The 26,534-nt window shown below is 38.9% G+C and overlaps 1 protein-coding gene across 1 annotated transcript in view; it reads left to right on the forward strand.

Moving 5' to 3' along the window:
* The first annotated feature begins 409 nt into the window (after nucleotides 1–409).
* SPMIP2 (sperm microtubule inner protein 2) overlaps nucleotides 410–26,534 on the forward strand; it is an 86,800-nt gene continuing 60,675 nt past the window's right edge. Inside the window, exon 1 of the mRNA XM_028104339.2 lies at nucleotides 410–473. Coding sequence (XP_027960140.2) covers nucleotides 410–473 — 64 coding nt within the window. The remainder of the gene's footprint in view (nucleotides 474–26,534) is intronic.

Raw genomic sequence — 26,534 nt, forward strand, 5'->3', positions numbered from 1 at the left:
TTGTTTTTGTTTGTTTGTTTATAGTAACACCCCTCTGCAGAACTTTCTTTGGGAAATGTTGCAAGAAGTCTTGAGATTGAGCCTGCCAGTTCGTCTGTGACATAAGTCTGTTCTAGATCTAGTACTTGGACAGGTCTGTTTTGACTTGCTACTGACAGATTTTAAAAATATATTATTAGATGCAGATCCTGGGAACAATACAGTTGTATCCATCTGTTCTTAGAGACTAGAATACAGAACTTTGTGAGAAGGAATAACGGATCTCCCTGTCATAAGGAGTCCTTAGCAACCACCTAGTTTAGGACACAGACAGGGAGAAAGAGACTGCAGAGTCTTTGACTCTTTCTAGGGCAAATTGGTCTGAGGAAGCTGAGGAAGAAAGTCCAGGTGCACAGTGAAGACCTTCGCCATGGCATCTGTGTCATTTCGAGAGCCAATATCTGCCACAGTAGGAAAACGGATGATTGTTACAGGTAAAGAGTTTTCGTGTATGCTTTCATGAGGAAATCTACACTTTCTTTATCCCTCACCTCTATGATGTTCACATATGATACTCACATAATGGATGGAAGAGCGAAATCATCACATATGTTTATTTTCTATGTTACTGCTACTCTCATGCACAGTCTGGGCGTCAACACCATGCTGCCATAGACAGATCTGCGACATCCCAGTTTTCACTCTGTCTAAGCTAACTTTCACAAATGAACATTTTTATATCATAAAGTTTATGTTTTGTGTAAGGGGAACTACTTTGATGTTAACTAAAATATACTTTTGGGGGCACCTGGGTGGCTCAGTCAGTTAAGCATCTGCCTTGAGCTCAGGTCATGATCTCAGGGTCCTGGGATCGAGCCCTACAGCAGGCTCCTTGCTCAGCAGGGAGTCTGCTTCTCCCTCTCACTCTCCCTCTCCTCTCTCTCTCTCAAAAAAAAAAGAACTAAAAAAATAATAAATAATAAAAGTATACTTTTGATCAAATTTTAATTATTACTAATTTAGTCTTCTTATATTTTTATAAACTGGATATATTTGGTTAATAAAAATTCGAACAAGATGTACATTAATCCTAGTACAATTGTTGGCTTGCGTTTTGTTCAACTTGCTTTAAAAATTATTTGAGTGGTATGTGTGTGTGTGGAATTATAATAACATGTAATTGAATAGAATATGACTAATTGTGGTAAGTCTATAAAGAAATAAACTAAATTTCATCTTATTTTCTTTATAATTTTAAATCATAAGCATATCTTATAAACTTATCTTCTTGCCTATCTATAAATTTCCACTTCAATCTTGAGAAACCTGGCTCCAACTATTTGCCATCCACTTACTCGTTCAATTCCAGTATACAGGTATACAAGTATCAGAATTATTAACCTGTACTCCACGGGAACAAACTTTATCAACCAGGGGATGGTGCCTCCTTGCAGTTCCTTTTACCTTTAGACGTACAGACTCTACTCATTTCCAAAGTTACCTAGGTGAGCATCTCTCCCTCCCACCCCCTTCAGTTAGACTCTTGTCACAGTATGAATTCCTTGCCGAAATCCCCCAACTTCCTAAATGATTTTTTTAAAATTTGTATACAACAAAGTTTGCTTTTTGTGCTGTAAAGTCAATTTTTTAAAATTTTTATTTCTTTGAAAGAGAGAGAGAGAGGGCTCAGTCCCAGGATCCTGAGATCATGACCTGAGCTGAAGGCAGACGCTTAACCGACTGAGCCACGCAGGCGCCAAGTCTATTGACAAATTCATAAGGCCATGTACCCACCATCAGAGTAGTATACAGACTAGTTTCACCACTCTAAAAATCCCTTGAGGGCGCCTCTCTCTCTCTCTCTCTCCCTCTCTTTCTCTCCTCCTCTGTCTCTCATGAATAAATAAATAAAATCTTTAAAAAAATAAAAATAAAAAAATAAAAATCCCTTGAACTTCACCTATTCATTTCTTGCTTTTCTCTCCCTGAGCTCCTAGCAACCACTGGTCTTTTCACTATCTATAGCTTTGTCTTTTCCTGAATGTCATAGAGCCAGAATCATACAGGATCTAGCCTTCTCAGATTGGCTTCTTTCACTTGCCAATATGCATTAAGTCTCCTTCAGGTCTTTTCATCGCTTCATAGCTCACTTCCTTTTAGAAATAAATATTCCATGCTATGGATGTCCCACCGTTTATCTATTCACCTATTGAAGGACATCTTGGTTGCCTGAGGTTTTTGCAACTCTGAAAAAAAAAGCCTCTATAAACATTTGGATGTTGGCCCTTGTGTGGATATGTTTTCAAATTAATTTGGTAAATACCTAGGAATATGACTGCTGGATCATATGACGAGACTATGTTTAGCTTTGTAAGAAACTGCCAAACTGTCTTCCAAAGCAGCTGTACCATTTTGCATTCCCAGCAGCAAGGGCTGAGCATGCCTGTTGCTTTGGCATCCATGTCAGCCTTTGTTTTTGTCTGTTTGGGGGGGGGGGTTGTTTTGTTTTTTATTTTTCACTTTTAGCCATTCTAATAGGTATGTAGTTACATCTCACTGCTGTTTAAACTCACAACTCCTTTTTTAAATAATTTTTTAAAATTATGTTATGTTAGTCACCCTGCAGTCCATCATTAGTTTTTGATGTAGTGTTCCATGATTCTTTGTGTATAACACCCAGTGCTCCATGCAGTACGTGCCCTCCTTAATACCCATCACCAGGCTAACCCATCCCCCACCCCCCCTCCCCTCTAGGACCCTCAGTTTGTTTCTCAGAGTCCATAGTCTCTCATGGTTCATCTCTCCCTCCGATTTCCCCCCTTCATTTCTCCCTTCCTTCTCCTAATGTCCTCCCTGCTATTCCTTATGTTCCACAAATAGGTGAAACCCTATGATAATTGACTTTCTCTGCGTGACTTATTTCACTTAGCATTACCTCCTCCAGTTCCATCCATGTTGATGTGAAAGTTGGGTATTCATCCTTTCCGATGGCTGAGTAATATTCCATTGTATATATGGACCACATCTTCTTTATCCGTTCATCTGTTGAAGGGCATCTCGGCTCTTTCCACAGTTTGCCTATTGCAGACATGGCTGCTGTGAACTTTGGGGTGCATATGGCCCTTCTTTTCACTACATCTGTGTCTTTGGGGTAAATACCCAGGAGTGCAATTCCTGGGTCATAGGTAGCTCTATTTTTAACTTTTTGAGGAACCTCCACACTGTTTTCCAAAGTGGCTGTACCAACTTGCATTCCCACCAACAGTGTAAGAGGGTTCCCCTTTCTCACAACTTCTCCAACATTTGTTGTTTCTAGTCTAGTCAATTTTTGCCATTCTAACTGGTATAAGGTGGTATCTCAATGTGGCTTTGATTTGAATTTCCCTGATGGCTAATGATGTCGAACTCCTTAATGACTAATGTTCATATACTTATTTGCCATCTGTATATCTTCTTTGTTGAGATGTCTGTTCATAATGTTTGCCTATTTTATAATTAGGGTTTTTTGTTTTCTTATTGTTGAGTTTTTAAGTTCTGTATGTATTTTAGATATAATTCCTGTATCAGATAAGTGTTTGTAGATTTTTTCCCCCCAATTTGTGACTTGTCTTTTCATTTTCTTAGCATCATCTTTCATACAGAGGAAATTTTTAGTTTTAGTAAAGCACAACTGATCAATTTTGGATTATGCTTTTGATGTGGTATTTAAAAATTCATCACCAAACCCAAAGTCACCTAGATTTTTCTCCTATATCTTTTCTTAAAAGTTTTACAATTATGTGTTTTCAGTTAGGTCAATGATCCATTTTAAGGTGATTTTGCATTTCTTAAACTTTTCATTTCCATCAGCCAGTAAATTTCCTGTTTTCCTTAAGCCACTTTGGGTTAGGTTTTCTGTCACTTGCAACTGTGGTTCTTCACTGATAACTTAAAATTTCTTCTAATTTATGTCAGTGTATACTTAGTTTCATGTATTTACATAATTCCAAGTTGTCACCTTTGATAGATTTCAGCATACTGATATAGAATAATTAACTTCACATTCTCCTGTATTTTATATTTAATTTCCAAATTTTCACCCTTTAATAAAGCTACATGAATGCTTTTGCATAAATTATTTTTCTCTGTTATTTTCTTATGGTATATTTACGAAGGATGGAATTAGCAGGTTAAAAATAAAGACTCCATTATCTACTTTTTTTTTAAACTTTTTATTTATTTATTCATGAGAGACAGAGACAGAGACAGAGAGAGAGGCAGAGGGAGAAGCAGGCTCCCAAGGAGCAGGGAGCCTGATGCGGGACTCGATCCCAGGACCCTGGGATCATGACCTGAGCCGAAGGCAGATGCTTAACCATCTGAGCCACCCAGGCACCCTCCATTATCTACTTTTTTAAAGATTTATTTATTTTAGAGAGAGAGAGCATGTGCACATGACTGGGGGGAAGTGTAGATGGAGAGAACCTCAAGCAGAATCCCAGATGAGTGCGGAGCCCGATGTAGGGCTCGATCTCGTGACCGATGAGATCATGATCTGAGCCGAAACCAAGAGTTGGATGCTTAACTGACTGAGCTATCCAGGCACCCCAAAGACTCCATTATTCATTATTCTATGAGATGATTCACGATGCATTACTTTATGTACTTTGACTACTCATCTAATTTGATCACTCATCAATTTTTATTTTTCTATCAAATTTTAATATTTTTCTTTTAAAATATATTTTTGAGACTAAATTTTTTTTTATAATGCTTTGAAATTCAATTTAACAAATATAAATTGAATCTCTACTGAATACTAAAAACTTGGCCAAGAGGGGTGACTGGCTGGTTCAGTCAGAAAGAGCATGGGAGGGGCACCTGGGTGCCTCAGCCAGTTAAGCATCTGACTCTTGGCTTCAGCTCATGTCATGATCTCGGGGTCAAGAGATTGAGCCCCATGTTGGGAGTCGTGCTCAGCCCGGAGTCTGCTTAAGATTTCCCTCTGGCCCTCCCCCTGCTCTCTCTCTCTCTCTCTCTCAAATAAATAAATAAATCTTTAAAAAGAAAAAGAAAGAAAGAAAGAGCATGGGACCCTTGATCTCAGGGTTGTGAGTTTGAACCCCCTGTTAGGGGCAGAGATTACTAAAAAAATAAATAAACTTAAAAAAAATAAAAAATAAAAAAAAAAATAAAAACCTGGCCAGGAGCTCTGGAGGATACAGAAATGAACATGAATAGATGCTTTTTTTTCTTCTAGAAGCTTATAATCTGTTGCTCTGGTTAGAACATTATAAGTTATGCTGTTATCCTATTTGTTTAATCTAAATATCCATCATAGTATAGTGTGGTATTGAAAGGAAACACAAATCTAATTCCAAAGGCCTTGAAAAATAATGTAAAAGAAGTAGAAAATGAGGAAAATTATATCACATTGCACTCCACAAAACTAAACCACACATTTTGTTTTGTTTTTCCTGTTCATTTCTTTTCTTTTTGAATATTGCAATTAAAGCATAAATTACCCCCGACATTATAGGTGGATTTTAGGATGTTTTTAGTTCGCAATTAATAAAGGGATAGAGATTCTTTTAGGAAAAACTGTCAGTGAGTCCAATTTTTAAAACTTTATTTTTTTTAAAGGTTTTATTTATTTCACAGAGAGAGAGAGAGAGAGAGCACAAGCAGGGGGAGCAGCAGAGGGAGAAGCAGACTCCTTGCTGAGCAGGGAGCCTGATGCAGGGCTCGATCCCAGGACCCTGGGATCATGATCTGAGCCAAAGGCAGATGTTTAACCAACTGAGCCACCCAGGTGCTCCTCTAACTTTTAAAACTTAAAAAAAAAAAAAAAAAGTTGATATGTAACTGTTAAAAACAAATGAGGTCCAAAATGGAGTCACTCATGCAAAGCCTCACCTCATCAAACTGAGACTTGGTTCAAACAGCATGGGCTCTCTCAGAAATGGATCTTAAGCCAGTCCATCAGGAGCCACCTGATTAGCAGTAGTTAAATAATCTGCCTAATAGACCCCTGCAATCCCCTAAAGGAAAGTAAACCTGCAATAACCAATTTTGGCCTAGTATAAGTTCCTTGTTCTGTCTTCCTTCTGCCCATAAAAGTCTTTCGTTTTGTACAGCTCCTTGGAGCATCTCTGTATCTGCTAGACTGGATGCTGCCCAGTTCATGAATCATTAGGTAAAGCCAATAAGATCTTTAAAATTTACTCAGTTGAATTTTGTTTTTTAACAACATATACTCTATAAAGTACATTAATCTGGTATTCAACTTGATAACATTTTATAAACTGAACACTGTGCCTATGTATTTACTTTTTAGATCAAGATAGTGCACATTTTCATCATCCTAAAAAGTTCCTTAATGCTCTTTCCCACTCAATCCTCCCAAAGTCAAACACTGCTCTGCTTTCTATAATCCATATGTTTTTGATAACTGTGGGTTTAATCTGATAGGGCAAATTAATCATCTATACTTTTAAAACATTTTATTTGCTGGCTTATTCTACCACAAAGGATTTACTAGCAATTTGTTAAGTTCCATTACTTAATGATGAGATTTTATAGATGTTATTTTTGCATTACAGAGATCTTACTATGAAAACAAATATCATAAACAAAATTATGAAGAGATTTTAAAAATATTTTAGACCATGGTTATGTATTTTTAAAACATCTATTTACAAAAAAAAAAAAAAGGCTTACCCAGTTCTAGGTCCTATGATGTTTTAAAATTTAAAAATAACATTTATTTTAAAATACATTCTTTCAAAATGAAGATGACACAAACAAATGGAAATATAATCCATGCTTGTGGATTGGAAGAACAAATATTGTTAAAATGACTCTGAAACAAATAATACATTATATATTAAAAAAAAAGAAGAAGATAGCAGGAAGGGAAAAATGAAGGGGGGAAATCGGAGGGGGAGATGAACCATGAGAGACTATGGACTCTGAGAAACAAACTGAGGGTTCTAGAGGGGAGGGGGGTGAGGGGATGGGTTAGCCTGGTGATGGGTATTAAAGAGGGCACGTTCTGTGTGGAGCACTGGGTGTTATGCACAAACAATGAATCATGGAACACTACATCAAAAACTAATGATGCACTGTATGGTGATTAACATAACATAATAAAAAAAATGTTCATACGCAAAGCAAGCTACAGATTTAATGCAATCTCTTTCAAAATACTACCAGCATTTTTCACAGAACTAGAACAAATAATCCTAAAATGTGTATGGAACCACAAAAGACCCTGAATAGCCAAGGCAATCTTGAAAATGAAGAACAAAACTAGAGGTATCACAATCCTAGATTTCCACATAAACTACAAAGCTATAGTAATCAAAGCAGTATGGTACTGACACAAAAACAGACACATAGATCAATGGAACAGAATAGAGAGCCCAGAAATCAACCTGTGATTATATGGGTCAAATCATCTTTGACAAAAGAGGCAAGAATGTGCAGTGGGAAAAGGACAGACTCTTCAACAAACGGTGTTGGGAAAATTGGACAGCTACATAAAAATAATGAAACTGGACCACTTTGTTACACCACACACAAAATGTATTAAAGACCTGAAACCATAAAAATCTTAGAAGAGAGAACAGGCAGTAATTTCTCTGACATCAGTCATAGCAATATTTGTCTAGTTATGCTTCCTGAGGCAAGAGAAACAAAAGCAAAAATAAACTACGGAACTACATCAAAATAAAAAACTTCTGCACAGTAAAGGAAACAACAGAACTAAAAGACAACCTACTGAATAGGAGAAGATATTTGCAAATGACATATCCAAAAAAAGGATGAGTATCCCAAATATATAAAGAATGTATACATCTCAACAGCAAAACAAAATAAGAATCCAATTAAAAGTAGGCAGAAGACATGAACAGACATTTCTCCAAAGACGACACACTGATGGATGGCCAACAGACACACAAAAAGATGCTCAACATCACTAATCATGGGGGAAATGCAGATCAAAACTACAATGATAAATCAGGAGAAAAAGGAACCCTCATGTGCTGTTGGTGTGAAATGCAAACTGGTGCAGCCACTGTAGAAAACAGTATGGGGATTCTTCAAAAAATTATAAATGGAACTACCCTATGATCCTGTAATCACACTACAATTTACCCAAAGAATACAAAAATACTAATTCAAAATGATATATGCACCCCTATGTTTATTGCAGCATTATTTACTGTAGCCAAATTATGGAAGCGGCCCATGTGGTGTCCATCAATAAATGAATGGATAAAGAAGCTGTGGTATAAGGGCGCCTGGGTGGCTCGGTTGCTTAAGTGTCTGCCTTCAGCTCAGGTCATGATCTTAGGGTGAGAATCAAGCCCCGCATCAGGCTCCTTGCTCAGTGGGGAGCCTGCTTCTCCCTCTCCCTCTGTCTGCCATTCCCCCTGCTTGTGCTCTCTCTCTTTCTCTGTCAAATAAATAAATCTTTAAAAAAAAAGATGTTACATATATATAGTGGAATATTACTCAGCCATAAGAAAGAATGAAACCTTGCCATTTGCAGCATCATGGATGGCTCTAGGGAGTATATAATGCTAAGCAAAATAAATCTGAGAAAGACAAATACCATATGATTTCACTGATATGTGTAATTTAAAAAATGAACAAAACAAAAAAGAGACAAACCAAAAAACAGACTCTTAACTATAGAGAACAAAGTCGTGGTTACCAGAGGGGAGGTGGGTAGGGGATGGGTGAAGTAGGTGAAGGGGATGAAGAGCACACTTGTCATGATGAGCACTGAGAAATGTATAGAATTGTGCAGTCACTATATTGTACACCTGAACCTAATATAACACTGTATGCTAACTATACTGGAATTAAAATTTTTTAAAAAAGAAAAGAAATACATTCTTTCATTCAGACTTTTTCATAATTCCCACTTGGTCCAAATTAAAGAAAGAGATGGAATAATTAATATGGGATGTTAAATTTAAAAGGCAGCATAAAAGATGATCTCATTTAACTTAATCATTTTCAGATGGAGATACTGAGGTTCAGAGAGCTAAGTGGCTTGCTTAGATCACACAGCCTTGATTAGAAGGATAGAAGTGTCCACTTGCCCACTATTTATATGACGCATTTATGTGCACTATATCCAGATTACTGACTGAATAAAAAATTAATGTATTTAGTCAGCCATCATATACCTACTAGAAAATCTGCTAATGTAAACAAGGAATACTATAGAATCCTACCATACAAAGGAGTGATCACAGCAAGGGATTTCTGCTAGAAATGTATTAGAATTGGAAACACTCTGGAGGAAATGGCCAAAACCCAATATGATGAATTAAACTATAAGTGGTAGGAGAAGTACATAAATGTGTATGTAATTTTGAAAAACACTGCTCCATTAGCTTGGGTTTCAGACCCATTTATTCATCTCATTTTTTGCCCTGTGAAACTGTCACACTAATAGTTATGTCTCAAATTCAATTACTTTAAAAATAGAAAATGACTCACACTGAACTGCCAGTGATTCCCTATTTGAAGAAAGAATAAAACCGTCCTGCTGCAAATTCAGCTGGTGTCTCATCACTATCATTCACGAGGCAAATATTTTACATTTTTGAAAACTAATTTACTAACAAAAGCTTATACATTTTAATGGTGCTGACACATTTGGTTGGCTAATCTGCATTTTATTCCATAGACATAGCATGTGATGTGCCTGAATCAAAATTTATCTACAAGAGACAGCAGTTTCAAATCAATCTTACCTAAACTCGTTGTTCATCTACATCATCACCAATGTGATTTGCAAGGAAAAACAACAACAAAAAAACAACCATCAGTTGCTGCTATCACTTTGAAAAGCCAACAAGCTTTGTCCCATACTCTGGCTTTATTTATTTATTTATTTTTTAGAACAATAAACACTTTCATTAAATGAGCTAAGATCAGAAGGAGAAGCATTTATTTGTCTTTCTGGGCCTTCATTTAATTTTCCAAAGTTGATCCTTTGTGTAGGTTACCTTAATATCACTTCTTTAAGTCAGGGACAAATGCTCAGGATGGAGCAAAAAAAAGTTCTGTGTTGGGGAAACCTGGGTGGCTCAGTAGGTTAAGCGTCTACCTTCAGCTGAGGTAATGATCTCGGGGTCCTGGGATGGAGTCCTGCATCGGGCTCCCTGCTCAACGGGGAGTCTGTTTCTCCCTCTCACTCTCCCTCTGTGCACTCTGTCTCTCTCTTGCTTGCTATCTCTCTGTCAAATAAATAAATAAAAATCTTAAAAAAAAAAAAAAAGTTTTGTGTTGTTGGAACAGGATTTGAAAAAATGGGTTTTTCTGTCAAAGCTTAGCTGAGTGTTTACTGTAAGCTGGGCACTGTGCTACCTCCTAGGAAATAAAGAAACATGAAGCTCCGGCTTCAAGAAGCAAGGACTGTAGGAAATTTAAGTGTCAGTCTTGGCTTTTCTCAAACTTAACCTTTCTTTCTTTTTTTTTCTTTTTCTTTTAAGATTTCATTTATTTATTTGAGAGAGAGGGGTGAGAGAGAGCATGCGAGTGGGGGCAGGAACAGAGTGTGAGGGAGAGGGACAAGCAGACTGCGCTGACCCCGGACAACATGGGGCTCCATCCCAGGACCCTGAAATCACGACCTGAGGCGAAACTAAGAATCTGTGCTTAACCGACGGAGCCACCCAGGCACCCCTCAACCTTTCTGACTTCCATTTTCTCATCTGTAATTTGGGGATAATAGTACCTCTTTCATAAGGCTTGCTATGATGAGTTCATGAAATGAAAGTGGCCTGCATATAATATGAATTTAATAACTTTTTGAATTTTTTTCTTAAGCTATTAAAAAAAAAAGAAGCTATTTTTTTTTTTTCTTGAGAAGGTGATTAGCTAGAGAAGGGAGCTACTGGGGAGATGACACAAAAATTATTCTCAAATCCCCCCCTTTTTTTCCCCCACAAGAAGCCAGCCAAGTACACTTTATCGCCCAAAGTCTGAAGCTAGAAGCAGGTTTATAATGGGTATAAAGAGAACTAATTCAAGATTATCTAAACCAGTGGCTTTTAATCTTTAATGTACATACAAATCACCCGGAGAGTCTTGTTAAAGTGCAGATTCTGACTCCAAAGTTCTGGGTTGAGCATTTCTATTCAGCTCCAGGTGAGGCCCATGCTGCTGGTCCAGGGACCACACTTTGAGTAGCAGGGATCTAAATGTTTCTGGCTCCACCAGTTGCTAACTGTTGTACCCTGAACAACATATTTACCACTCTGTGCCTCAGTTACACCATCTGTAAAAGGGCAATAATAATATCTACTTCACAGGGCTGCTGAGAATTTAAAGTGATTAATGCACACGGAGGACTTAGAACAACAGTGCCCAACATGTGGTAAGCTCCATATACGTGTTCCCGCTGTCCACTGATACAGAGCACTAGCAATAGAACAAAACTGCCGGCTCCTGGGCCCAGAAGATGAAGTTATTTGTGAGGTTAACAATTAGAGCCCCCACAAAATGTATTTTTTAATCTGCTAACTCTTGGCCTTTTGGATTTTCCTATAAATCTGATCTAAATCATACTAAAAAAAACAAGTTCCATTAAAAAGTGTTACGGCGAAATGGCAGATTTTGGAATACGATATGTCAGCCCCATTAATTCATGTAATCCTAGCTGGTGAAAACTATACGTCATTCTACAGTCAGGGGGAGTAGAAAGATCTCCTTGGGGTGCTCTGGGCGGGACGTCTTTTCTACAGGCATCTAGCTTTGCCTGTTCAGCTGTAGTCCATTTCTCTTTCCTTCCTCCCTCTCCTGCAGGAGGAGGGGTAGCGCATGCTGACATCCAGCGAGAAAGCGCTTTCCCCTGGCACCTGCTGTGTACGATCCTAGTCCATTTCATTCACAGCGAGCGATAAAGGATAAAGTGCCTCACTGTCTTGCCAACCCTAGTAGCCAGCAATTATCTCAGAAAAGGTAGAACCTTTTAAAGCGCCAATTAAAAGGCCCCTTGGACCAACACATCATCTCTTAGAAAAATACACTCTAGGGGAACGTCTGAGGCAGATGGAAGATTATCCACGCCTTTAAGAATAACAGTACTGAAAGAGACCTTAAATCATTTGGTCAGATCGTTGACTTGGGGCAGCACTTTCTAAAATAAAGGAAATCACTTCTAGAAAACTACACAATTGCAGGATAGTGTATGCAGAATTACAAAATTGCAGGAGAGGGTCCACGGTCAGGGATGGATACTCAATTTCCTGGCACTTGACTTTCTCACATCTCAACTAGACACAGTTGAGGACGTTAAAATATTGAGCAAGTGACTCCAACATAAGGCAGCTTCAAAGACAACTTCTACTAAAATGGGTTTTCCTGTAGTCTGTTCATCAAAAGGGATCACAAGGGATCATTCGAGGGGAAGAAATGAGCAGGCTGATTGCTTGTGTTCTGTATCAGGTGTTAAACTAGACAGACATCACAGGGAGGTCCAGTATTTCATTGCCAAGCAGGGTCTGAGCAGGACGGAGTTTCTCTGACGGGACCTGGAACAGCCTCAGGAAATCTTCTGGTAGAGGAAAGGGAGACCCAGTTTATTTCTAAGCCTCATTCTTGACAGTTAAGTGAAGTGCCTTAGGAATGGAGGTTGGGGGAGCTGAGGGCACAGCTAGGAACCCCAAGTGGCCAGAATATGTGCAGTACCTCCGAAGGGCACGAAACAATGATCAAAACTCACAAACGCATAATTAGGGGAGGGAGGTGGCTACTAAGGGAAGAAGAGACGCAGGGTGCCATGAAGTGTGAGTCAACTGCAGTTCTGGGTTCTCGGTCCCATTCTGCCGCCAGCAATACTAAGATCTCCCTGAAGGGACACCGAGCTAACCACAATCCCAAATGCAGGGCACTGATTCTCAAAATGTCATAAGGTTAAGGACCACTTATGGAAACTGCTAAGAATGCAGAATACCCCAAATTCGGAGTTTTTCTGGGGTCCTGCACATGACACAAACACACCAAGTCTTCATGATGCAGGTCGTCCACGCGACTGGGGAAGGCAGGGACTCTCCGGTGCTCGAACTGTATTGTGTTCTGCTCCTGGAGCTCACGTATGCTCCAATCCTGCTACTCTGTAAGTTTGAACTTGCCTTTCATCAGAAGACAATCAGAAGTCTCGGCTCACAACCACTGATTTTTTTAAAGTGGTTTTAAAAGCCCACAATTAAAAGACTAAAGACATGGGAACATTTGTATAATTTTAATCAGTGTGCCTTATATCATTCTGTAAATGCTTATTAAAAACAAAATATGTTTTCCAGCCAATGAATTATGGCACTGATGACAGGATAATCAAGAATCTATGTATTCAAAACTCACGCAAACAAAGCTATCTGAAGCTAAGGGAAGATTAGCGAATAAATGCTGATAGCCATTGGGCTACATAAATTCTTTGCTCGTAGCGAGGAAATAATACCTCCCACACCTCTTTATTTTAGGGATTTCCAGACTCTTTCAAACTTCAATCTACAAGCTAAACAGCTATCACCACCCTCTTTTCACAAAATGGAAACAGAACAAAGTAGACGGGCTAGTCATGTGGGCTAAATAAAGATTTAAAACAAAACAAAACAAAACGAAAAACCAAACATATGATTCTACAGTCCTAGGAACTGATGTGGGAAATCTCACTCATTTCCTTGCCACTTGTGACACAGGATCTAACGCTAACCCACATTCCCTCCTCCGTCACTGCCCCTCCCGGGCTGTGCACGCACAAGTATGTACACACTGGCTCACACATGTACCCTTGGACATGAGCAAATGCCCTGCTGAATGTTACCTCCTCTCATCTGCAGGGATTAAACAAAACAAAACAAAACAACAACAACACAACACAACAAAAATCCTGTCAGTTCTAGGTCTCAGGGATAATTTTTTTTCTCCTCAAACCAAGTGCCTTAGACTTCCTTGAAATGGGCCCAAAAAATAAATGATCGCTCATCGTTGACTTCGGCATATAATTACCCAGAAGATAAAGATTGAAATGAGCTTGCAGTAAATCCCCAGCACTGTGAGCATTCTCCCTCTGCTTGCATGAGGAGAGGTCCTACAGAAATGCTGTCTGTATGTATAGATTGTTCTGTGTAAGGACTATAAAGGAGGAAGTTACTTTAGTCTATATATTGGTCAAGAACCTCATTAATCATTGTTTAATAATTCATTTCCTGCTGCTACTCACCCAGAACTCTCTGAGGCACAAAGAGCAGCATGGAGAAGCTGCTCATTCACCATCAGTGTGGGAAATCGGAAGCCTCCGCCTTCATGAGTTTGGGTTTGAGGATCACGGTTATCCGGGTACACAGCATCTTGATGTGGCTTTCTCCAATTAGCAGTCACAATTTTAATGGCCTTGAACGATGACTTTGGAAAATTGTGATATTTATTTGAGACATCAGCCTTTATTTCAAATCAGATTGTCTCAAACATCATCTCCAAATTTGGATGGGAGTTTGTCCAGCCATTTTTGTGGGATGATGTAACAAACAGACAAAAACTGTACAGTAAACGTTTACTTCACCACTGTGAATCACCTAAAATAATGACAGAGCGCCTCAACTTCAAATGTTTTGAAGTTGAAAACATACATTTGGAGCTGGGATGGTGCCCAAAGGAAAATGATGTATTATACAAAAAGTCAGAACCATCTATTAAAGTAGAGAGTTCACAGAAAGTGGGATAGTGTCACCCCACAGATAAACAGGAAGGAAATGACATCCCACCCTCCCTGGCCCAAAGACAGAGCATCTAAGTTCAGGGATACTTCAATTTCCTGTCACCCACCTTTTTACATCTCAGCTAGTCACAACGGAGTAAACTTCTTTTTAAAGATTTTATTTATTTGCGGACACCCGGGTGGCTCAGTTGGTTAGGCGTCTGCCTTTAGCTCAGGTCATGATCCCAGGGTCTCAGGATCGAGTCCCACATCAGGCTCCCTGCTCAGCGGGGAGCCTGCTTCTCCCTCCCCTTTATTTATTAATAAATAAATACATACATACATACATAAAAGATTTTATTTATTTATTTGTGGGGGGGCGCACGAGAGAGAGCACAAGCAGGGGAACTAGCTAGCAGGCAGAGGAAGAAGGTGCCCTGGAGTAGATAAACTTTTCAGCAAGTGAATCTAACATAAGGCAGCTTCAAAGACAACTTCGAACATAATGGTTATTCCCATAGTCTGTTCATCAGAAAGGATCACAAGCATTTGAATCTTCTACGGTCTCCAGTCCTCACCAAATGACCGATACACCTTTAACCTCTGTGTCTACTCCCCACCTCTACCCCCAAGTCTCTCCTTATTTTATTCCCTTCTACAAATACAGAAACAAAGAAGAATGAGGAGCAAAAAAGCTGTGTATAGATAATCACAAACCCTAGTTGGTCTCTGTTTACATTTTTTTAAACAGCTACCAAAGGATATTTAGGGAATCTTTATTAGAGCTTTGAAATTCAGCTCCAGTACAGAGCTGATTTACTGTCTGCCTATCTCCAACCAGCAAATCCAACAGGCCAGATGGCTGGTACCACCTCCTTGTACATTTCCTTTACCTTTCCCCTGGCTTTAGTTTCTCCTATTGTCCAAATTGAGACCTTCTTTTTCCAGTTACACCAGCATTCTGTCCTAGGATGACCAACTGTCCCAGTTTACCTCCAGATGAAGGTTTTCCCGGGACACTGAATTTTCAGCGCTAAAACTCTGACCCTTAGTTGTTACTCTGGCCAAGCCAACGTCCCCAATCACAACACATCCACTTCAAGGTTAGATAGAACTCATTATTTGAATTCTGCACAATCCAAGTAGGAGAAGTGTTCACGATGTCAGGATACTAAGCAAGAGTTCCCTCATATATAGACCACTACTAACTTGCTCTCTTGGAATCAGAATAAGATGAAAAGGTTCAGGCTGTTTCCCCAGATAGCGCTAGGTAGCTGTCCAGTGGTGACCAGACTACCACTAGATAATCTGTCGGAATTACTCTCCGGAGCTGGTGGGGGTGGACTGATTATGCATGGTGGGTATATCACGGTCTGTCTTGTGATGCTGCCTATTTGGGCAGCTCCAGCTGGGGTCCGGGACCTCTGGGACTCACCGCCTTTCTGGTTCCAGCTTCAAAGGATAGGGAGAGGCAAAACATAGTCTTAACACCCAGGACAGCCCAGCAGACCACCATCTCAAAAATCTGTAGAAGGAAGGGGTGCCTGAACTGATTAACAAAGCCTGGAGAAGTGTGCAGTCTAGGTTTTTTCCTTTGTCATACTCTTCATAGGCACTAACTTACACATTTGACTGACTATTCTCCTACCTAAAGAGTCCTTCTGGTTTTTGGTTTATTCCTAAACTGGGTCAGTAATTATGCAGCATAAAAAGACAAGGCAGAGAGAACACACTGTTGTTCACTCCTTCAGTTCTTTGCCTAGAGAGGATGTGTGTGGGTGGAAAGGAGAGGAGTCCCCCACAGTATCTTCTTTCTCTCATCCAAAATTTCTCTAACACTACTTTCTCAATGATTTATATGATTTGTTTGCTAATAGAGTACTGCTGAGAGCAACATCCACACACAGATTTCAGACAGAGCCTCCACCTGCTCTCTCCGATCTATATTCGCCCAGGCCCTACCCCCTTTCACTCCCTACAGAGCTTTCCAGAGTGGTGGTTACTTATGGTCATGCTTCTTTGGAGGAGACAGAGATCTGCTTTTTAGTAGAAATGGAAACATAAAGGTATTGCGGAGGCATTGTGGGAAGCAATGGTGGGAAATCACACAAGTGCAAAGGCAATGGATTTAACGCCTTCTTCCAGGGGCCCAGCTGCTGCTTCCCCAGTGTCTCCTCGTGGGGGTCAGGCTTGTGTTAGAAGTGAGAGATTGAGAGCTCTGTAGGACTCTCCACTTTAGCCCTTTCTAACCGACTCACATGCATGATGCAGGCAGGCTACAGCGACAAGGTGCTACCAAAGCAAAGGTAGGAAAACAGAAAAGATGACCATCTAGAAAGCCTCCCTAAGATAGAAGGAACAGAATTTTTAAAAAGAATACCCTCCCCTTTTTTGTTAACTAGAAAATTGGAAACTAGGAAAAAAAATCTGTAATTCTTAAATGGTTGCATTTTTTTCCACAATAATAATTAACATGAAAAAGTAACACCTGATGGAACAAAGGTACTGTAATTCTGTAATTTGTGAACCCTGTGATACTAACTGGGCTAACGAGACTGCTGCCAATTGGTCCATGTTTATTGCTTTAATTTCTTCATCTGCTGTAAGAAATAGCCAGTGTTTGAAGAGGGGAGAAAACTATGAGGTTTTTTTATATGAACCTATTCACCTCACAATAGTCTGATTAATGGAGATCAGCGGTGGTGTTGGAAATCTGCTTTACATTCCATTTCTTTTAGGTAGACAGCAGAAAATTTTAACAGATTCCCATCCCCAGATTTCACATGTACTTGACTGTATACTTACATTTTTTTAAATTCTAATTTTTCAAATTTGTGTGTTGACTTCACTGATCTATCCAAGTCCTGCTCAAAAGCTAAATTTTCCATGACTACCTCTCACTGATCATGCCCTTCTCTGAATTTTTTTTTCAATGAAAGGCGGCATTACCCAGCTTTGCTCTAGTTGTTCAGTGTGTGAGACTGTTTTATATTTATATTATAAGACCACTGAGGGCCAGGCCAAGGCTTATCCTTTTGCCTCTTCCTCATCTGTCAACATAACGTTGCACATGTAGTAAACACTTAATATAATTTTTAAACAGCTATAATCATTAATCAGTCTAATCGCACAAAATTCTAGGTTTTTACCTTTAGTCAGCATTTTAAGATATGGTATTCATATTTATATATAAATTACAATGCAAAGCATTACAAAAAGCTGAATTTCTTTGTCCCAGCTCTCTTCTTCTAATAGGATAGACTGTTTCTCTTCCCTTTGGGTCTAGTAAAATGTGAAAATTGTGAATTACAATATTTGCAAAAGCATTAAGACCAATACCCAGAAGTCACACAGGTGTTCCTGGTTTTTGCTTTACAAAAGCAACTAAGGGTTATTGAAAAATTTCATTTCTAAATGTTCTACTACACTTGAAAAAAATTCTTAATAAACCAAAAATTATTAGCTGTATTTTCAAAGCTGAATTATTCCCGTAATAATGTAATACTATTTCAAAATGTGTTCACACTCAAGTTAGACGTTCACACCTGACTGGTTTGCATGAGACATTGGATTTTTCCCTTTCTTCAACAAGGGAATTTTTGTATAACATGCATATCCCACATTTATTTATTTCTTCCACAGATATTTTTTTAAAGATTTATTTAAGAGAGAGACTCTCAAGCAGACACCCCCATGAGCACGGAGCCCAACTTGGGCCTTAATCCCACGATCCTGAGATCACAATCGGAGCCAAAATCAAGAGTCAGACGCCCCACTGACTGAGCCACCCAGGCACCCCTCTCCCACAGATATTTGTTGTGTGCCAGGACTCAAACATTTCCCTGCATTTGGATATTGTCTGAGGAAGGGAAAGAGACCAAAGGCAAAACAAATCTGGGACTTCCCAATTCTGCTAGTTTAGAGTCAATTAACATCTAACGATATTGTCAAATTATTTACATTCTTGTAGGGCTGGAAGTCCCCAGACTGATTTTCCCATTATTCAGTAAATATACAATTTTATTACCATCACTGTGATGACAATACATGAAAAAAATTAAGTTGAGTTTCATATAAAAATTTAGGAGATTCGATGAAAAGGTAGATATAGATGATGAAATACCCATCCTATACATTCGAAAAGACAATATAGAAAAAAAGCCTAAAGCAAAGAATTAGACTATTGGTTGATAGGCTGGTGGCACATCATGGCAACATAGTAAGTGTTGTGTGTGTTTAAATGTGTTTCAGGAGAAAGAGAGCCACCAAGAGTGAGGGCCACTTGGGGTCACATACTAAAACATGAATGGTTTAATCCGAAAGTGCTTTTCTCATTTTTGTTTTAAATTGTGGTAAAATAAACCTACATAAAATGGTCAATCTAAAACTTTAAAATATAAAATGGTAAATAATTAAAAACATACAACTCTGTATCATTATGTACATTTACACTGTTGTGCAACCATCACCACCCTCCATCTCCAGAAGTTTTTCATCTTGCAAAATTGAAACTCTATACTTATTAAACACTAACTTTCCATTTCCCCCTCCTCCACCCTGGCAAGCACCATTTTACTTTTTGTCTTGATGAATTTGGCTACTTTAGTAATCTCATAAGTGGAATCATACAATATTTGTCTTTCTGTGACTGCTTTATTTCACTTAGCATAATGTCCTTAAGGTTAATCCATGTTGTAGCTTGTGTCACAACATCCTTCCTTTTTACGGCTGAATAATATTACACTGTATGTTATTATGGACTGAACTGTCCCCCCCAACCCCCGTCCACATTCATATGGGAAGCCCCAATCCCCAGTGTGACCATATTTGGAGTCAGGTCATTTATACAGATAATTAAGTTTAAATAAGGTTATAGTTCTAATCCCATAGAACTGGTGTTCCCATAAGAAGAGGAAAGGCTATCAGAGGGCTTTCTCTGTGTTTGCTCAGAAGAAAGGCCACACAAGAACACAGAGGGGGCCAACTGTAAACCAAGGAGAGAGGTGTCACCAGAAACTGACCCTGAAGTTACCTTGGTTTTGGACTTCCAGCCTCCAGAACTGTGAGAAAATAAATTTTGTTTAGGTCACCTAGTCTGTAGTATTTTGTTATAGAGGCCCCAGCAGACTAACATACATGTACATAGTGCATTTTTTAAAAAGATTTATTTATTTGAGAGAGAGAGCACACACAAGTGTGAGCAGGGGGAGGGGCAGAGGGAGAGGGACAGAGAGAATCCTCAAGCTGACTCTGCTCTGACCATAGAGTCCAATGTGGGGCTCCATCCCAGGACCCTGAGATCATGACCTGAGCTGAAATCAAGAGTCAGCCACTTACCCAACTGAGCCACCCAGGCGCCCCATATCTCATTTTTTTATCCATCATCCATCCGTCCATCGATGGATGCTTGGGTGCTTTACCTTTTGGCTACTGTAAATAATGCTGCTATGAACATGGGTCTACAAATACCTGTTCCACTCCCTGCTTTCACTTCTTTTGGGTGTACACCCACGAGTGGAATTGCTGGGTCCTATGGTAATGCTATGTTTAATTTTTTGGAGCAATCATCCCATACTTTTCCACAGCAGCTGTGCCAGCCCACACTCCCACCAGCAAAGTGCAAGGGTTCCGATTGCCCTGTGTCTCTCATTTTCAAAACATATAAATTGATATTTTGGTTACTGTGAGGAACTTGTGATTACTCAGTAATAACTATAGACTTGAGACTATTGACCACCTATTCAAATGTGTAAAATTAACTTGCTCTCCTATTAGCAGTTATGCAACAGTACGCGATACTGCTTTCGAGGGGGAGATTCAAAATAAACAGGAGTATCTCAAGCTGTTTCGTATTGGCATTACTTCCAAAATTATTTCAAAATTCTGTGATGTTAGGTTAGTCAGGGTTATTCATATTTAAAAGAAAAAGTCACCTCCCTTGCCCCCTCACCCATGTCATTTGATTCTAATCTTTCCTCTCTGGGTCGTCTAAAGGTGCCAGATCAGATATCACCTCAGAGACCACCCCTTGAACTGAATTATGGCATGTGATCTTGATGTTATTTGCTTTCAGCTCCATATTTTACATAATCATGTAGCTCATAAATAGAGTTTAGGAATATGTTTCTTCACATAGCCTGTAAACTCTATGTTCTGCACTAAACAGGAGATTTTTTAAAAATTTTATGGATTTAAGTGACCACTTGAGCAACAATTTCCATACACATAAAAACAATTCAAAGGAAATTGCAAAGAAACAGATTTGTAGTAACATTTTTAGTATAGTTAGTATCAAGTACCTCAACTAATCCAGGATTATGATTATGATTAAAGCTTTTAATTATTCTATACTATTCTTAAACACTCTCTTGCACACATCAAAGAATGGGGATATATATATATGTCAAATAAATCTGTTAGATTATCCTAAATGTTCCCTAGGAATTATTTACAGCGACTGCAGCATTTTTGTTTTTCGGGCTACAAGGAAGACTGGGGTACAACTGGCAAGTGAAAGTCAATATTTAACTGGTATGTCCCCTGGACATTGTATTACAGTATCAAGCTTTGATGTTTAATAATTGATTGAAGGAGGAGAGCACGAGTGAGCTCTGTTTTGTTCAACAGTTTTCTCAGTGATTTGAATAGAAAGAAGGCATGCCATTAGGTTTGCAGAAGGCATAAGCCTGGGAGACAGAGAAAAAGAGTAAAATGAGATGCCGATTTGGGTCATAAAAAAATAGTATTTCAGAATTAGGGGCTGAAACTAACAAGATCATAATTTAACAGGAATAAATATGAACCTTGCACTTAGGGTTAAAAATCAACAATACAGGTGAAGAATAGCTAATGTGTACGTCCACAATAGCCAAACTGTGGAAAGAGCCAAGATGTCCATCGACAGATGAATGGATAAAGATGTGGTATATATACACAATGGAATATTATGCAGCCATCAAAAGGAATGAGATCTTGCCATTTGCAACGACGTGGATGGAACTGGAGGGTGTTATGCTGAGTGAAATAAGTCAATCAGAGAAAGACATGTATCATATGACCTCACTGATATGAGGAATTCTTAATCTCAGGAAACAAACTGAGGGTTGCTGGAGTGGTGGGGGGTGGGAGGGATGGGGTGGCTGGGTGATAGACACTGGGGAGGGTATGTGCTATGGTGAGCGCTGTGAATTGTGCAAGACTGTTGAATCACAGATCTGTACTTCTGAGACAAATAATGCAACATATGTTAAGAAAAAAGAAAAAGAAGAAGATAGCAGGAGGGGAAGAATGAAGGGGAGTAAGTCAGAGGGGGAGACGAACCATGAGAGACGATGGACTCTGAAAAACAAACTGAGGGTTCTAGAGGGAAGGAGGGTAGGGGGATGGGTTAGCCTGGTGATGGGTATTAAAGAGGGCACATTCTGCATGGAAAAAAAAAAAAGAATAGCTAATGCGTTGTGTAATTGCTTGGCGTGGAGGCTGTGACTGACAGGGGATTCAAGATGAGTCCAACTCAGGTCAGGTAACTCAAGTTAGCACAGTGGCCGACAAAGCTGATGCAATCACAGAGTTCTGTGTTCAACAAGCAAGCCGACTCTGCCCTGACTGGACCACACGGTAGCATTATTTTTGGTGATGAGTGCTACATTTTAAGGAAGAGATTAATATATTGAAGAGCATCAAGAGACAAGACGTGAAGGGTCTGAAAATCATATTACATGAAGAACACCCAAAAGAAATGAGGCAGCCCAATTTGCAAAAGAAGCTAGGGTGTGCCTTTCCTCTATCTGACAGGCTGCCCAATAAAAGATTATTAAATAAGATTCAGAATTTAGATGACTATGACAGGAAGGCAGATTTCAGTTCAATATATGGAAGAATAATCAGACCTGTCCAAAAATAGAATGTTCTGTGAGGCTGGAAATATGCTGGCAGTTGGATGAACACCAGCCTCAAGAAGGAACCCTACCTAGGGTACAAGGTCGTACCTGCTGACCTCTAGAAGTTGCACCAATCCAAAGTCCCCCCACCCCCCCCATCCTGCTGGAAATATGTACCTCTCTGCCAATACTGGGAATGCAATAACTGGATTTAGGGCTGTATTAATGTGATTTCCAAAACCAACTGGAAATCCGGGTTGATTAATATATCCTCTAACGCAATGCGACATCTATTTATTTTAGCACAGGAATTTTGCCCATGGTCTCTACTGCCGAAGCCACTGGAAATCACAACCAGTAGCACTTTGTGACCCATTCTCAGAGCCTCTGAAGAACAGATGAAACATGGAAATATTTAAGATGAAATTAACTTTCTCCCTTCCCATAAGCGTAAGCAGCTTGGTATCCTCTCTTGATTCCAGGAATATATGAGTTACAATTTCAGAGGCCATAATTAGATGCTTTTAAGAATCAAAACACCAGCATTGTTAGTCATTAGTTAGCACACTAATTAATATATGTTAGAAGCTACTTAGCACTTTTGCTCCTTCAGAAACAACAGCAGTAGCATAAGGCCGTGGTTCTCAAACTTTAGCTTGCTTCAAAGTCACGTGTCGTTCAGACACAGAGGAGGAAGGGCCTGAGATTTTGCATTTTTAATAAGTTCTCAGGTGATGCTATGCTTTTTCCAATCCTGCATTCAATGACATCAAATTGGTAGTTTTAAATTGGCCATGGTGGGAATATTGACACCACACAAGTTGGTAAATGTAAATGCTAAAATCATAGCTTTTTCCTCGGAGAGTCAGTTGTTAAACATTTACAGGGAAATCACTGCTACAGACTCCGAGCAGAAAGAAAATACTGGATGATCCAATATCTAGTGCAACATTGCTCACATTCACTTCATTCAAGGATTTAATGATGTTTCTTGAGTCCTAGCTCTGTAACCACAGCAATGTTTTTTCAGTTATAATGTGTTGAAATAATTTAATAAGGATGGAGTTAACAAAGTAAAGTGTACTGTTGGATTAAAGCAGATAATGAAATATGATTTACTATATTAATGATTTGCTGTAAAAAAATCAACATTTGATCCATTTCATAAATATGTATTAAAATTATAACATGAAAATGAACAGACTGGTGATCATTAAATAAATGTATGTATCAGATCTTCTTTATCCTCATCACCATCATGTAACATTTATTGACAGCATAGAATATGCTAGGCACTGTTCTAAATTCTTTACGTGAATTATCTTATGTAATTCTTATAAAAATCTGTCACGTGGATATTGTTATCCCCATTTTACAGATAAAAAACCAAGTCACAGCAGGTATATGTGTGTATGGAATATCTGGCAACCATGTATCAGGTGATCTCACATGTCCTGAAAACCTCAAATACAGCATTTTTATAAGACAGTTTACTGACAACAACCACATTATTATTAATCACAATATTCTTAAATATATCTTTAATACGTATTAGAAGAAAATACTGCTAGCATCAACACTTTCACAGAACTACACTAGAAAAACATTGGCATTCCAAGGAAAACAATGCACAACACTGACTCTGTGGCATAGTAGCCTGACCCTCCTCAGTACTCTCCTCTTTTGAGTAAACACCTCTCAACGGGAGACCCTTCAGCCCTCTTTTATGGTTAGCAGGACACTATCAGCGTTTGCCATTCTGACTACCTAGTTTCTAAGCTTCCATGAAGTCAACCTACCTGTGCTTGACATATGTTTTATTTATACCTCACTATTAGGTTATTACTAGTCTGTGATTGCTCTGACTTAAAAAAAACTTCTGTCCCTAAAATCCTCTTGTATCTATTTGATTACAACCCGTATAGATCTAGGGGATTTCTATTTGTCACCATCTAGTATTGCCTACAATCATCTTTCATACTCAGTGTTTTATTCAAAGCCATGACATGACCTAAAGTGAGTATTATGTGCAGTGAAAACTTAGAAACTCTCGAGATGTCAGCATGTGCAACATATCCTGTAGGGAGTGAAATCTCACTTTAAAAGGGATCCAGCTGTGAGCAATTAGCTATAGAAACCTGGGAGGCAGGTTTCAGGGATGAGTAACAAGTTGAACACTACACTGCGTTGACAGGGCGTGGTCACTTATCTACACATTAAAGCCACGAGCTCTTCCCCTGCATAAATGCAGTTGCTCAAATTAGTTTCATTTTGGTCTCCGGAATAGACCCTTCTAGACTGCTTCTGTCTGACTCTTCAGTGAGTTATGCTCACAAAGACCTCACCCTCTCTAACAAACGTTGCAACAAGTATTCCCGATCTTAAGAGCCACATTTATAATTATTCATACCAGTTTAAGGATCATAGAATTTCCATGATTTTGGAAACTTCTACAAGTTTCCAAACTCGAGACTAGCGCTGTTCAATAGGAGTATAGTGCAAACCACAAATATATTATTCAAAGTTCCCTTGGAGCCACATTTTAAAAAATTAAAATAAGTGAAATAACCTTAATAATATGTTTTATTTAACCCAGTATATCCAAATTCTTACCATTTCCATATGAAATCCATATCAAAAGGTATTAATGAATATTTTTCATTCTTTCTTTTCTACTAAGTCTTGGAAATCTGGTATGTTTTCGATTGACAGCACATTTCAATTTGGACTAGGAACTTAAGCACTTCATACCACTTGTGGCCATGGCTACTATATTGGAAGGTGCAGCGCTAGACCTGTTAAAGTTCATATCAAAAGTTTTGTGGAACATCCAAATATCCAAACACCACCCCTCTTGATGGGTTTTTAACTCAGTTTCTGGAATGAAGGATCAATAAAACACTCTCGACCTGTAGCTTCTATACCAGGTCATCGTTTATAATCAGGATGAATAACAAATTAATTATGGTGAAGAAGAGCTAGATGCTTATCACATCTAAGTAAAAATGAGTAAATTTATTAAAATTGTGATACAGTGCAAAAATCGAACAACCATGCTCGCTGCCAGAATCTCAACTATGTGTAATCAGGTTGTGTCTACCTAGGCTAGGAGTGCAGGTATTCATAGAGTGGTTCTCCAATTCCTCTTTGGACTCAACAGTTAATAACTCTTAGGCAGTGGTTCAGTCTGAATTTCTCTTCAGTGCCAGACATTTTCTCATCTGGTGTAAGACAATAGAATAGTCTTGACCCCATTGGCAATCACAGAACATTCTAATTGTTGGCTTTTAGGTTCTGGGGAATGGTAGTTTCAGCTACTGCTTCGGTCCTTTTAGCCGAACGGTTTGCAATTCCAGCAGCTGCTTTCTGTCTATCTTGACAATGGGAGGGAGATTTTTAAGGTTTCTTTTGTGGAAGAGGAATTTTTCCTTTTTGATTAGAATTAAATCTGATCTCCATCTCTTTGGCACCATGATACTTCGTGTGTAATAGCATTAAACATTTCTCACTACAGTAGCCCAGGGCGTTGTATTTGCTCATCTCAGGGCTAATCTCATAGAGGCTACAGTAGCATCAGTGCAGAAGGAACAAGCCCGGCAGGTGAGGGGAGTAATAGAAATGGTGGTCAGAAGGCACATAATATGGTAATAGCTATCATCAGGCGTCTGTTACGTGCCAGTGACATGTCTGGGCATGGCATACACATGCTACATACAATATCTCTCAGTTCTTACAACAATTGTATGAGGTTATTAGATGTGCTTTCATATTTCAGATAAAGAAAAACTGAGCCAGAGAAACTAAGTATTTTGAAGAAAGCCACACACCTATTATGAAATAGAATTCTCTTTTCTCCACATCATGATGCCCCCCAACAAAGCAAAACAAATGAAAAAGGAAATGCTTTGCCATAAACCACCTGCAAACCACAAGAAATATTGAATGAAAGGGCAGAGTGTGGATTACACTGG

Source organism: Eumetopias jubatus, unplaced genomic scaffold (assembly GCF_037043125.1).
Source record: "Eumetopias jubatus isolate StellerSeaLion01/CBP00866 unplaced genomic scaffold, mEumJub1_p1.0 scaffold_2, whole genome shotgun sequence".
NCBI classification, from domain to species: Eukaryota; Metazoa; Chordata; class Mammalia; order Carnivora; family Otariidae; genus Eumetopias; species Eumetopias jubatus.